This window comes from Mytilus galloprovincialis, chromosome 1 (assembly GCF_965363235.1).
Source record: "Mytilus galloprovincialis chromosome 1, xbMytGall1.hap1.1, whole genome shotgun sequence".
Taxonomy (NCBI): domain Eukaryota; kingdom Metazoa; phylum Mollusca; class Bivalvia; order Mytilida; family Mytilidae; genus Mytilus; species Mytilus galloprovincialis.
This window is the reverse complement of record NC_134838.1, coordinates 69,437,525-69,451,665: the sequence shown is the minus strand read 5'-3', so window position 1 is coordinate 69,451,665 and position 14,141 is coordinate 69,437,525. Positions and strand designations below refer to the sequence as shown.

Below are 14,141 nucleotides of genomic sequence, written 5' to 3'. Positions count from 1 at the left end.
CATACTTTCATACTTTTTTCACCTCTTTCAAAGAAATCCCCCCCCCCCCTAATCCAATATGGCCGAACAAATCGTGAAGAGCCTTTTTATTAGCTATTGAAGACTTCTACTGAAGAGAAAATTGCATGGGTGGTATGAGGCAAAATACGTTATCCTGTATCATAGGAAAAACACCATGGAGTCAACGACAGCGAACAAGAATGCCTAAACCTGACATGAGTACATCCTTAATTAAATAAAACTATTTCTGTGCAATAATTAAGTCGTTTGCCTTCTATCATTTTTGAATCTAATAAATTTACAGCATTTACAACATAAACTATAAACACTCATTGTTAAAAAAAGGATAAATGGGTCAATTGATGACAAATAGAGCAAAAAAAAAAAGAACAATCAGAGATACTGCGAGCAAAACGGGCAAAATGATATCCTGAAAAATTGAAGATGCATAACGATAGTTATGGTATTATATTGTAGAATTCTTGAAACGTTTATATAATCAAATGAGAGACAAAAGATACCAAATGGACAAACCCATAAATCGACCAATCGAAGATAAATTGACCAAAATGAATGACATATATAGTTATAGAAGAAAAATACAATAAGACAAACAATAGTTTACAAAGCACAACATAGAAAAACTAAAAAATGAGAAAAACTGAACCCCGGACTAAAATAGGGGCCGAGGTGATCTGCAAAGGTGAGCAAATCCTGCTCCAAATGTGGATTCCGTCGTGTTGCTTATGTAAGTACAAACCAGAGGAACAGTTTAATTCTGTATTTGAATTAGGAATGAAGATTTAAAGGAAGAAGTGGATACACATTTGTGCTATATATAGTGTTCAGATATAACTGTATAACGAAGTCCATGACAACATAAATTAACCGTCAGAAAATGATTCGGACGAAGGAATAAAACATGAGGTGACAAAAACTGTCATTAGTGAAGTACCACTAGTGAAGTAGTAGTGCTATTAGTATATACGGATACTTTATTTAGGATGAAGCCGCTTTGATAAAATTAATGAAATTTGCAGTCAGAATGAACCTGCTATTAAAAAAATACACCAAACATTTGCCACTGGACATTTAACAAAAAATCTAACATAGTACATGGATATCCATGGGAATATAAAACTCTGTGTTATTATAGTTTGATTGTCAAAATGCCAATCAGTCTTATATAATTATATAATTAAATAATTCGTTGGTTTTCCTTGTCCTGATTATGCATGTTATATTTTTCTAATAAAAGATTTATCAAAAATTCATATTGTAGGATGATTGTCTCATTGGCAATCATACCAATTTTCTTGTTTTTATTTCTTTCAATCTTCTGTTTACGAAGCAATGAGATTATAAAAACAGCTAGTCCCTAAATATTCTGTATGAAAAAAATAACTTGCTCAAAGACGATAGTTTCAAGGTTTTTGTATCTGGAATAACTTTCAAATAAATAAATAAATAATATATATTAAGTAGAAAAGGGAATGGAAACGTGGAATCTGTCAAAGAGATAACAACATGATAACAGAGCGACTACGCAATAGTCTTCGACACAGCGAGCATACTCGCATCGGGCGGAGGTTAGACAACTGGTTGTTGGGTTGCTGCCCCTGAATTGGAAAATTTATAAGGAAATTTTGCTGTTTTTGGTTTATACGACACTCCGTAACATACAAACGAACCAAATTTTAAAGAGAAGAGAATTTTTACACAGGTTACAGGTTCCTTACTTGAGATAGGCGCAACACTGCGGCGGGTTTAATATAAAATAAGCATGGTTTTGTACTTGTGTATAAGGTTAATACCCTAACTATCCTTTTTGTATTTTACTAATAAAAAAAGCATTAATACAGAAATGTCTCTGTTTGGTGTCATCATCTGTAGACCGAAGGAGTTTGGCATCAAACTTGGTAGGCCTAAACTCGCCGGTTACAGATTTAATTCATTTTGGGTAATAACAAAATATTGTGGATTGGAATGATGAACCCCTAACCACATGCTGACTTACTATAAACAAATTGTTAAAATATTGTGAATGATAAGCAATATTGTCGGATGTGGAAGGATTATATACATGATCATACATAATAGTTTTAGAGAATGATAAATTTGCAGAATAACTTGAGAGAGAGAAAAAAAAGAAGAAAACATAGGAAGAAAATTAAAGAAAAGATAACAATAGGGTGCTAATTTATAGAGAATAGAAAATAGCATGCAAACTTTATAAAAAATAGATAAAAGGCTTAAAAAGGGGCTAGGAATGCAGGAATGAAAAAAGGACATCAAAATTATTTTGAGAGTAGAATATTCTTTCTGATACCATTTCCCATATGTTTTCTTTATACCAACTCCTCTTTAATATTTAAAGACGCGCGTACAGTCATCAAAACTTATTATAAGTAATTTTTTGCTGAAACTTTAAATTTGTATTTTTTTAAGCAAGTTCTAGAACAATTACGGGTCTGGAATTACTCTGTTGCATGAAATTGATTGAGGTAACATGTACGACGATATTTTTTATAGAAGCTAAGACCACTTTGATGAAAGTTTTTTTTTCGGACGGACATAGAGATGAAGTGAGGTGCACGTATGTAAAGAGAGAGGGAATAGCAAAAGGACAATCTTTATTCATATTTTACTTTGTAAAGCCCGATATCATAAATTAAATGTCTTTTATGGTAAACATAATAATCATTCTTTCTCAAAAGTATAGGACACCTTTTTATATTATTTTATTTTTTTGAAGATAAAAACAGTCCCCTAAAAAATATTGACCACTCAAAAAATTAACAACCAAGAAACAGAATTTTTCCAGATTTATAATTTAGTAAAAATATATGCTCAGGGGATTGAGAAATTCGAAAACGAGAAAAGAAAATTTTATCAAATGGTAAATTTTATTGATATGAAAAAAGGGACATGGCTATTTTTAAAATAAGAAACAAATTATATTAAAAAACAAGAAAAAGTATTTTTAGATTTCAATTTAGTTATGAAATATGTTAAGGGGATTAAGAAATCCGAAAACGAGAAAAGAAAATGTTCTTGATATGAAAAAAGGGACATGGCCATATTTTAATAAAGAAACAAAACACTGATGTACAACAATTGATAGATTCTTTTTGAATAATTTATCCCCGCTTTCTGGTGCCTTGAACTACTGCTTCCAAATCATTGGCCTGGTGTTACCGGCATGGTTTGAATAATCACAATAATCACAATAATCACAATTCACTGAATATATCCAATCTTTAATATGTAACATCGGCCGATAACAATAGAAATTTGGTCAAAATTCTGTTGTTTGTAACTAAGGATGCTCATAGGCGATCTCTAACAAGTAAACAACACGAAAGCTACCGTCGTGTTCCAACTGTTACGAACGCGTTCACAGTTGAAAACTTGTCAATTTCACCTGTAAATAACTATCGCTTAATAGCTCTTACATTCCGTGAAATTCCCTTCAAAATAAAGGGGGCAAATTTCTATCGTATCAACCAATGCACAACACTATTACTGCAATCTTCACCACATGGCTCCACCATTCCTCTTCCTTCAACATCCATGACCAACAACCAGAAGGAGCGTGTTGTCCAAAAGCAGCTTACGGCGGGAATGATTGTCGAACGTTAACGTTGCTACCTTTATAATTTAAACGCGGACGTGATAGACAGCACCCACGCCGGATGTAAACAAAAAATGGCTGATAATTACATTGTGTTTCTGTGTAACTTTTGAATGTTAAAAATGAACAAGTTATAGAACACTGAGTCCATCTTGAGATTAATATTTGAAGAGACAATCTAAGAATAAACCTTGTATTTCAACAAACTTTAATACACATGCGGTTTGTTTTTTGCTCTCGCCTTGAAAATGAACTTTTGAACATATAGCCCAGTGCCGGTGGTTGTGTCAAACCACGAACCGAAAGACTGTTTAGAGTGTGGATGCAGACTGATAGAAAAATATGCATGTGACAAAAACAATAAATGAATAGAAAAAAATCGACAAAACAAATAAAGAATAGAAATAAATAGGTACTAATATATGAGGGGGAGGACAGGGGGGTACCCTTCTCCTTTCTCCCACCCCTCTTCTCCTTTCTCCTACACCCGTTCTCCTTTCTCCCATTAGAATAAAACATCTCCTTTTGAGATATTTTTTCTTGAAATATTAGAAATTTTTTTAAAAGGAGAGATATTTTATTTTTTCTCCTTTCTCCAACTTTTTCTCCTTTCTCCCAGCCTTCCTCTCCTTTCTCCTACCCCCTTTCTCCTTTCTCCCACCCCCTTTCTCCTTTCTCCTACCCCCTTTCTCCCTGTCTCCCTTACCCCTGTCCTCCCCCTCATATATGAAGAAAGGATTTTGGTGGGTTTTGATTGTGGTGGAAAATTAAAAACAAAACTTTAACTTTAAATGTGTTGGTTTTTGATGGCAGCGCCGGGAACATAGAAAATATGCCATTTAGCCGGCTCTTATCTAAATAAAAAGCCTACATGCTACGTAGCATATTTCTATAGCAATAAAGTTCTATTTCACCAGCGCCGTCAATAAAGTGACACATAGGGCTAACGGTTAACCTGTTCAAAGTAATTATTAAGGCCGCCCACTTTAAAAGTTAATGACCAGCTGTCTGATAATAACCATCCCCAGTCTCCACTTCCAGTTTCGACAGGATAGTGTGTGTGTGGGGGGGGGGGGGTGTTTTAACCAGACTGGTGTTAATGACTATACCCAAATTAATGCTAGTCAAAATAGATTAAAAATATGTAGTTGTGATTCAAGTTTAAAAGGGTGTTTTACTTGCTGTAATGGGTTTACAGAATAGAGAATGTTGGTGAAAGGGGCATATATAATTAAGAGCCTAAAAAAGCCCCCAATGTAGATAATAGGGGAAAATGGACAAAAAAGATAAACTGAGTGAGCATAAAATCCGTGTTATCGATAGTCTATAACAACCAAGTTAAGGTAAATGATTTAGTATTTTTTCCGACATAAGTATAACGGTTGTCCACACTGTTATAGGATTACCAGGCCAACATTCGCTGACTTTGGGTTACTTTTGCTGAACAATGAACTGTCAATCCATTTCCTGCTGATAAGATATTGGACCATTTTCTGAACAAAATATAGACGTTAGTAAGTTTAATAGTATTCAGCATAATAGTGGGAAATATTTTATTCTTTTTTTATTAATATTTATAACTATTTGACCTTAATATGTTTTATCGATTGAAATTACAAAAATAGAAAATGACCAGTGATAAAAAATGCGTTTTTTTTTCATGATAAGTTGTGGTCTCAAATTTATAATTTATGCTAGATAGAAATATGAATTAGACTTTTTTGATAGTTAAACCAAAGTATGTCTTTGAATTAAAATCATACGAACACAAATTTAAAATGATCTCTTAAAATTCTTATAAAACTTTTTCGAGAAGTTTTACTGCAGTGTTGAAGACACTGGTTCTAAAATCTCAAATCAGAGATTATCAATTATATACATGTAGGTAGTTATAATCTATTAGCATATAATAATACTCATAGTAATAATCTACAATTTTGTATGAGTTGGTCTGAAAGAGCGAGGGAAAAGTTCTAGAAGTTTGAATTGAGAAATAAAACACAAAACTAAACAAAAAATACATCTATCATTGATTAATGGGTTAACATCTATTTCAGATATATATTTATAGGATTTTGAGCTTGAGAGTAAATATTCACCATGATATGATTTGAAATTTAGGACATCCTCTTTCGAATTGATTAAGTTGTTTATACTGCTTTGTAAATACATTTCTTTTGTGGTTAATTCGTTGATTTTTTCCCATAGCTTTCTCATAGGATAACACACCCAAATTACTTGACACATAGGAAAACAGAGTTATTTCTCTGTACAGTACATGCAAATGAAAATGAATTCGAATGTTTAGAAAAGGGAAAGTAGTAGTTTTTGCAAATGCAGCGAAAATTCTCAGCCTCATTAGTGATTTTAATTCACGGACAAGTATAAATCCTGATTATATCACAAAGGGATCTATAGATTTAAATGATTTTTGTGAGTGAAATAGTGTAGCAATTTTGAGTTTACACTGAGACTAGTAGTATCAGCTTTACATTTACAAAACGAGAGAGGTTCTCCGTATTTGGAAGAAGTTGCATATAAGAATAGATCAATCTGCTCGTTTCATTCCCCTTTCATTTTAACCGCTCAGACAAACAAATGGTTACCGATCTGGCGATCATGTCAGATAAATTAAAAATGCATGACATGGATAACAATGTGTCCGGCGGGTCCTGTAAAAGTAAACGCAATGCTCATTTATCACCTTCTTCCAATTTACATATTTGGGTATCGCAATGGTTACGAAAAGATGTGGAGAAAGAGTTACACATTTTTTGTAGCGGCACAGCGATAACTCCTTCATCGATGTTGGAAAAAATTACAAATGAAGAACTAAGCGAAAAGCAAAGTGAATATATGGAGAAGGTGAAGCGTTATTTAAATTTTGATATTAGATTTCTGGAACTGATATTATGTCAGTCGGTGGCTCATTATCCTGCAACAGGCATTACCCAACACCTGAAAGATGTAATAAAGGACACTATAGAGAGGTCTATGAAGGATCCAGATAGGTAAATATTCAAAATATACATTTTTAATAGAGGAGGAGGGGCACTTCCTATATTCAAGGTGATAGGACGTAATGACGGGCCCCTGGTATGATCTTGTATTGGTCACCTTTTCAATCTTGAAAATATATGAATACATGTAGGTCAGGAAAACTGTTAGACAAATTTAACCATAGACATACATCGTACATGTGTATATGTTCCAGACCATATGAGTATTTGGACCGTACGCGTACGGTCCGGACCGTATGCGTATACTCGTACGGTCCGACCATACGCGTACGGTCGGACCGTATGAGTATACGTGTACGGTCCAGCTGACCAGACATGTTTTGAGATCATATGGATTAATCTTTAAACATTTATCAAAATCTTTATTTTTAGTTATACAAATTGTTATTATTACAAATAGATGGATGAAGTAAATAAGCGAACAATTGACATTAAATATTTGTTTAATTGTATATCTGAATCCTATTTTGTTACTCTGGCCCAAGGTGACACTAGTCTTGCTACCACAAGGAACGTCATATTTTTTTTTACATTAACATGTTTTGTTCATGCATGTTCCTTTGCATATGCATTTTTTTGTAAAGTTTCTAAATATTCTATAACAATTGTCCTCCCACATTATGTTTTACTTCCGATAACTTCAATTTCAATGAGCATACTGGGCTGCAATTAATGAATTACTGACATGCTAAATACAGGAGATTAACAGATTTTAATAAGCGTGATTTTTTTAAATAGTTAAAATATTACGTTTTTATTTCAATTACATGTACTATTGAACTTTTTATATTAGTTTGAGATATAAGTTATGTTGATCTGTTATATACATTTGTATCTAATAAACTTGACCAACTTCTTAATATTAGTCAGACCGTACACGTACGGTCCGACCGTATACATATTTTGAAAAAGTATGCATACGGTCCAGACCGTACGCGTACGGTCCAAATACTCATACGGTCTGGAACATATATATATGTCTCTGATTTAACAAGGTCAATGAAGTTCCTATAACTTCTACATTTGTACATGTACATTTGTAGGTTCTCATTTGTACGTCTGTCATCTTTCTTGATGTTCCTGGCTGATTTTTTTTCAACCAATTTTCTCTCTTTTGTCACTTTTACATTTAGGGAATACATCAAAAGATCGATGTAGGATAAAAAACTTAAATCAAATAGTTTGGGGTGGGGAGTTAAAATTCTGCAAGTTTTGTATATCTAAAATCGATTTTTACATATATCCCTATTGGTAAATCAATATTTCCCAAATTAAATTAAGAGGGGGCTGGGGGTCAGTGAAAAAACTATGTAAATTAAGTTTTTTATCCTACATTGAACTTTTGATGTCGTCCCTTAAGGTAAACATGTTTAATACACACCACGTGAGACATTTGCAGTACTTTCATATTTTTTTTTCAGATTTGTAAGATCAACTATTAGAGAGTTTATGATAGCAGTCCAGACTCTTGCTAGAAAATGTGAAGAGTACAGAACACATTTGAAAAAAACAATATATGAAGGAACATTTATACATTTCATAAGTGATTTTGCTGTGTTATGCTGTTTGAAACCAGAGTAAGTAAGCTCTAGATACATAAATGAATCTTCCAAATACAAATGCAAATACATGTCTTTTTCAAAGCTTTAAAGATGCTAGAAAGACTGCTGTTAATCAGTATGCAAAATATTTTTAGCTCACTTTGCCCAAAAGGCTCTGTGAACTATTGCCATTACTTTAAGTCACTACATATCAACAATTATAGATAAATTATCTCCTGAAACTTCTAATTATATCCCCTGCAAACATGCAAACAAAGTGTTTTTTTTGGGTTTTTTTTTTTGCGGGGGGGGGGGGGGTATATAGGAATCACTCTGTGTGACTGTCTTAGTTTTGTAAGCACAACTCCTCCTAAACCTTTCAATGGATTTCTATGAAAAGAAGAACATTATACGTAGATTTGCATGACGATATATAATGATCATGATCTAAATCCTACAAGGGGAGATAACTGCGCTTCAAAACTTTTTAAGTTGTTTATTGACACTGACCTCATAAGCACAATTCCTTCTGAACCAATCAATAGATCTCATTAAAACTACATAAAAGATGACAATTTATATTAAAAGTCAGGATAAACTAATAAAAAAAAGGCAGGACCGAATGGACATGATAAAAAGAAAAATAAGAAGGCAGGACAGGACAGAAATTACAATTTAAAAAAAGGCAGGACAAACGTTTTCGTCCTAGCCCGGCTCCCCTCATTTAAATCAAATGGTAGCTCCCTTAGAATAATAAACAATGAATATTAACACACAGACAATGACAAAGCTCAGAAATGCTTGTTTCTGGCATGGTTCATATTCATGTATATATACACATGATACAGGTACATAATGTATGTCGCGGAGTTAAGTATGTTCAGGATGTTTGTGAGCACTCAACTCAAAAAAAAACTTGGACAGTGTCATAACAACACAACATTCGAACAAACAATAAAGCTTAGTTGATCCACACTTCACAAAGACAAAATAATCAAAATGACTAAATACATAGAATTTTCCTTTGTCAAATCTGCTGTGCTAGAATATCTCAGCAGTTGACTACATGTATACCATCAATACAAGATTTTATATTTTAGGTGTTCGCTTGTTAATGCTAAAGGTGAGCCAACTATTTGGGAAAAATTTAGAGGTTCGCAGTGTGCATTTTCAAATCCTGATATGAGATTGATGAAACGAGGTCTACCAGAAGAATTCTGTTCCAGTTATGAGGAAACAGAATTGCCAGTGGCATCTATTGTGGAGGTAAGTACTAAAATGAATAAGATCAGAATCATTGTTAAGTTATAATGGTTATATTCATAAAATGGCATTCACATAATTTTAACAATTAGTCAATCTGGGTAATTTTAAGGAGTTGTTTAATGTAAAAATTGAGAATTTCAAAGTTCAAGGTTACAAACTTTTATCTATGTCAACAGTATATAAATTGTAAATAGTTGGGAATATGAGGCAGGTGTAACCTGTGAAGAAGAAAAAGTCTTAATTTGTATGATGATGGTATTAAGTGCAAATGTTGGTAAATAAGACATACCAATTTCCATATCCCTCGTTTCACACAATTTTACCATCAGTCCAGAAAAATATGAAAAAAGGAAGCAGGAGTCTGATAATTTGACAGACATTATTTTAATGACTTGTACCCAAATTAAAATAAAATTTCACTGATTTTTCTAAGATAATTGAGGACTTCTGTAAATTTAGCTACAGCTTGGGCTAAGATTTCTGTGTACGGTGGACAAATAATTTCTTATTCTTCTTTTAGGTAAAAAGGCCTTCAGATTTGAAGTTTATGAATGAATCTGGAAGGGATTCAGTCGATGAACTCGTTAGGAGTATGGAGTTAACAAAAATGAAACAATCTGTAGGAAATAGTTCATCTTCAGATTCAACATCCTCAGATAATTTGTCCGCTGGTATCTCAAGAGTCTGTAGAAAGAAGAAAAGTTCATCTAAAGTGATCACCAGCTCACGATTCCTACCAATATACAATAGTAATAAGGTTTTTGGCCAGCATGCAGGAGAATTGCTTTTCGATCTGAACAGATGTTTAAAAGACTCAAATGCAAAAGTGGGAAGAATGCCTGGCATGATAATTGATGGCGTAAAGGTGAAATTCTTAAGGAGGCTCGCGGGTACAAAAATTTTGGCAAAGATTAAACATTTGTTTTTCATTACAAATTTTATTTATTACACTATTAGTTATTACTTTATGATATGGTAAAAAATTAACCAAACAAATCGATTCCGTTTGGCCCCAGATAAGTTTTAAAATGTTTTTTATCATTGAAAAAACTCCAAATTATCTCAGTGTTCTCCCCAGGCCGTTTTAGCGTCGCGGTACCGCGACGCTATATTTTTTCACCGTGATGCTATAATAATTCCCGCGACGCTATAATTATTTTGAAGATGCTATTTTACTTGTCCTCAATTTTGAACTTTCATCTATTATCGATTATAATCATAAAAATTAAATCACCTTTAATTGTAATCCCTTTAAGTCGGACACTAAAGGCAATTAAGAGATTGAATAGCCAGGTGTTAATTGCCCTCAGGGTGATAACTGTTTGGATGCGAATATCCCAAGCTGACACTGGCCACGTGTCTGCAATCACCAATTTCGACATGGAAAAATGCAATTACAAAAACAATTCGAAATCTATGTTTTGTATTACGAAATTTCAAAGATTAAAACGATTTTTTATTTTTTAAAAGGTCGTTTATTTGTGCAACTCGAGTCTCCAAAAAATACTTTCTTTCTCTTCCGGTAATACGAGAGCGAGAATTTTGGTTTTGAGCTAAAATAAGTTTGATACTTCTTTAAAAAGTGATCCTAATTGGCTTAAGTTTATGTTTAATTCATTTAATGCATTAAAAGCGTCTTATTCATTCACAATCTCTTGTCAAACAATGTTTATTCTCGGACTCATTTTCGTAAATTTTTCTACGGCCGCCATTGCACATTTTTGTGTAAACTACGGATCGGAACCGGACCAGATATGACAAAAATCCGCATTTTCACGATAATGACAACAGACGGACGGTAGACAGAAAAAATATACCTAGAGAAAACTACGCATTAATAGACTATTTGTTAGATAACTTTGTTAAAGATACGTATCATTTTGATGTAAAGATAAGAAATAACAGGGACTAATTCATTCAGTGCCATGAAACAAGTTTTTAAATTGATATTTTTTTTGCTACTTTTACTACTAGTACTTTATCTTTACTTAATATAATATAAAAAAATAGTTAATTTTTTGTACTAGATATTTAGTTTTGTATATATACAGGTTGCACTTTAATGAACCATTCATTCATTTGACTTATTGTTGGGTAACTGAAAGCACATATCTATTTTTATTTGGCACACTAGGAAAAAAATTAATTCTGTAACTATAAATGAATAAAGAAAACATAAACTGAAACAACTGTTTTTGTTGTTATAGTTTAATTGTATTCTCAGTTATGAATTGAACAATATAAACTTAAACATATAAAGGAAATAGAGCATCAACACGACGCGACAAATGACATTAAAAAAAATACAGTTATTTTTTTTTACGCAAAATGTGATGCTATCCAAAATTTCTGGGGAGAACACTGATTATCTCCCTTTGGTGCAAAAATGCCATTTTTTTTTGCATTAAAATTGAAATATCTTCTTTAACTCATTGGTGACCTATATTTTTTATTATTGTTTTCAAATAAGCTTTACATAAACTAAATTATTGTAAAATTTTAGCAATTTCTGTAATTTAGTTCTTTTTTTATTTCGATGTAACCTTTATTTCTCCTATTAGTTCAACAGAAAAAAAGGACATTAACAAAAATGTATGCTTTTTTCGTAGCCTGAATGGTGACCCCATTTTTTTATTTCATTTTTCTATTAAGTATATGATAAAGTTCATTTATGAAAAAATATAGAGATATCCTATATTAGGATAAAAAATTGATTTAGACCTGCGAGCCCCTTTAGAAGTGAAATTTTAGAAGCTTTCAAAAGAAAATATAGGATTAAGGGAGCTACTATTTGATTTTTATGAGGGTTATGGTCATGGTTGAACATAGAATTTTTTTTTGGTGAAAACACTAGAGAAAACATCCTTCAACAGATTTAAACTAAACTTGGTATTTGATTAGCCGTTGTCATGATCTAGAAGTGTATTGATTCTCATCAAAGATCAAGGTCATGGTGGAACATAAAAATGTGTTGTTGTGAACACACTAGACTGCATCCTTCAATGATTTAAATGAAAGTTGATTCAGGGTTAACCCGAGTCAAGATAAAGAAGCCCATTTATATTCAAGTTCATAGGTCATTTGGCACCATTATTTACCAAACTGTAGTTGCAGTGGACTATATTGACCCTTAAAATTCAAGTTGTTCTAAAATACTTAAAGAATAATATTTAAAATTTCATAAAAATGTAAGGCACAGAATTGCTTCATTTTAAAAATGTGAGCACAGTCAATGCTTTTGCAACTATATAAAATTACTAAAAGAAGCATTCAATACTTATAACAACACTATTTTGCTTGGATCATGAAACATGATTCCTATCACGTTTTTCTTTTATTTATCTGTGCACTTTATTGTGGTAGCTCATACTGTCATGAATGTTGAATTTCATTTTTAAATGAAGGTTAATTTCAGAATGACGCTAGATTGTTGTAAGCTATATTATAGCCAATCAAAATAATGTATAATAATGAAGCAAACATGTCATGTAATTATATATGATTATTTTAATATTTTGTAGGTCATCTTTACCTTATTAGAAATAAGAGTTTCACATCTGGAGAAGCTTAGGAAGAACCAAAAGCTAGATGATGAAGACAAAGCATTTATTTACTATTCAATTCCTTATGACATCTTAAATCAAACAGATCGAAACATTGTGATGGAATATTTCATTAAACTCAATAATGTGAAGAATTATGGTTATAGTGAATTGGAAGAAACATGACTTGTGAAATTTTACGTGAATTTCACATAAATTAAGATTAACATTATTCTCATGTGAACTTTTCACATGTTGAATTAGACATGAACGAAACTATCAACGACTCATTAACACCACTGCTGGAAAAGCAACACTATGGGCAAGTGTTTAGAGGACCACAGACTTATCAGTGAATTGATATTTGCGAAACAATTGACTTTTTATGATTTTTTCATTGTTTATTACATAATGAAAGAAGTTAATAAAACTGTTGATAGTTTGTCCAAACCAATATTTTGTTTCATTTCAAATTGTATTTGTTTATCTGGTCTATCATATGTATGTGCATGATGGTTAAAGTATGATATTCTGTTTGTCTTGGGGAAAACATGAGCTCTTCAGGGTCTAGTCTTGCATCCATGAGCCTTGAACAGAATGTAGTCTTTGCCTGCTGGAAGCATATCACATTACACACAGACATTTGGTGTGTGGTGGATAGTTGTCTCATTGACATATAAATCAAGTCCATATTTTTTTATGTTATTGGTTGTGCTTCTGGCAAGTGGTCTAAAACTGCTGTATCACTAGCCTGTCAAAACTGATGTGAGTTCTAAGCCCACAAGTGGCAGATACACTTGACTCCAATCTTAATTGACTATGATTATGTGTTTTTGTACCGAAGGTCAGTGGTTCTCTCTGGCTTCCTCCACTAACATAAAACTGACCGCCACAAAATAGCACGTTATTGGCAATATATGGTTATAAGAAGATGAAGTATGAGTGCAAATGAGACAACTCTCCATCAAAGTCACAATAAACCATCACCATTATAGTTCAAAGAACAGTCTTAAACATGGAGCTTTGGCTCAAACCAAACAGCAAGCTGTAATGGACCCAAAAATGACTAGTGTAAAACCATTCAAACAGGAAAACTAACAGTCTAATCCACATCAACAAATGAATACAAACAATATAT

The 14,141-nt window shown here is 32.5% G+C and overlaps 1 protein-coding gene across 3 annotated transcripts; it reads left to right on the top strand.

Annotated features, from left to right (window-relative positions):
• The first annotated feature begins 6,203 nt into the window (after positions 1 to 6,203).
• Positions 6,204 to 13,453, top strand: LOC143082683 (uncharacterized). 3 transcript variants are annotated; one of them, XM_076258503.1, is made up of 5 exons: positions 6,204 to 6,645; positions 8,076 to 8,231; positions 9,296 to 9,461; positions 9,982 to 10,351; positions 12,983 to 13,453. In XM_076258503.1, exons 1-5 carry the CDS (start codon positions 6,233 to 6,235, stop codon positions 13,030 to 13,032), a joined length of 1,155 nt encoding a protein of 384 aa, XP_076114618.1. In that variant the 5' UTR covers positions 6,204 to 6,232; the 3' UTR covers positions 13,033 to 13,453. The 3 variants fall into 3 exon arrangements, with proteins under 3 accessions (XP_076114618.1, XP_076114625.1, XP_076114611.1); XM_076258496.1 differs by having other exon boundaries at positions 6,205 to 6,645; positions 9,982 to 10,326; XM_076258510.1 differs by lacking the exon at positions 9,982 to 10,351.
• Positions 13,454 to 14,141: the final 688 nt, after the last annotated feature.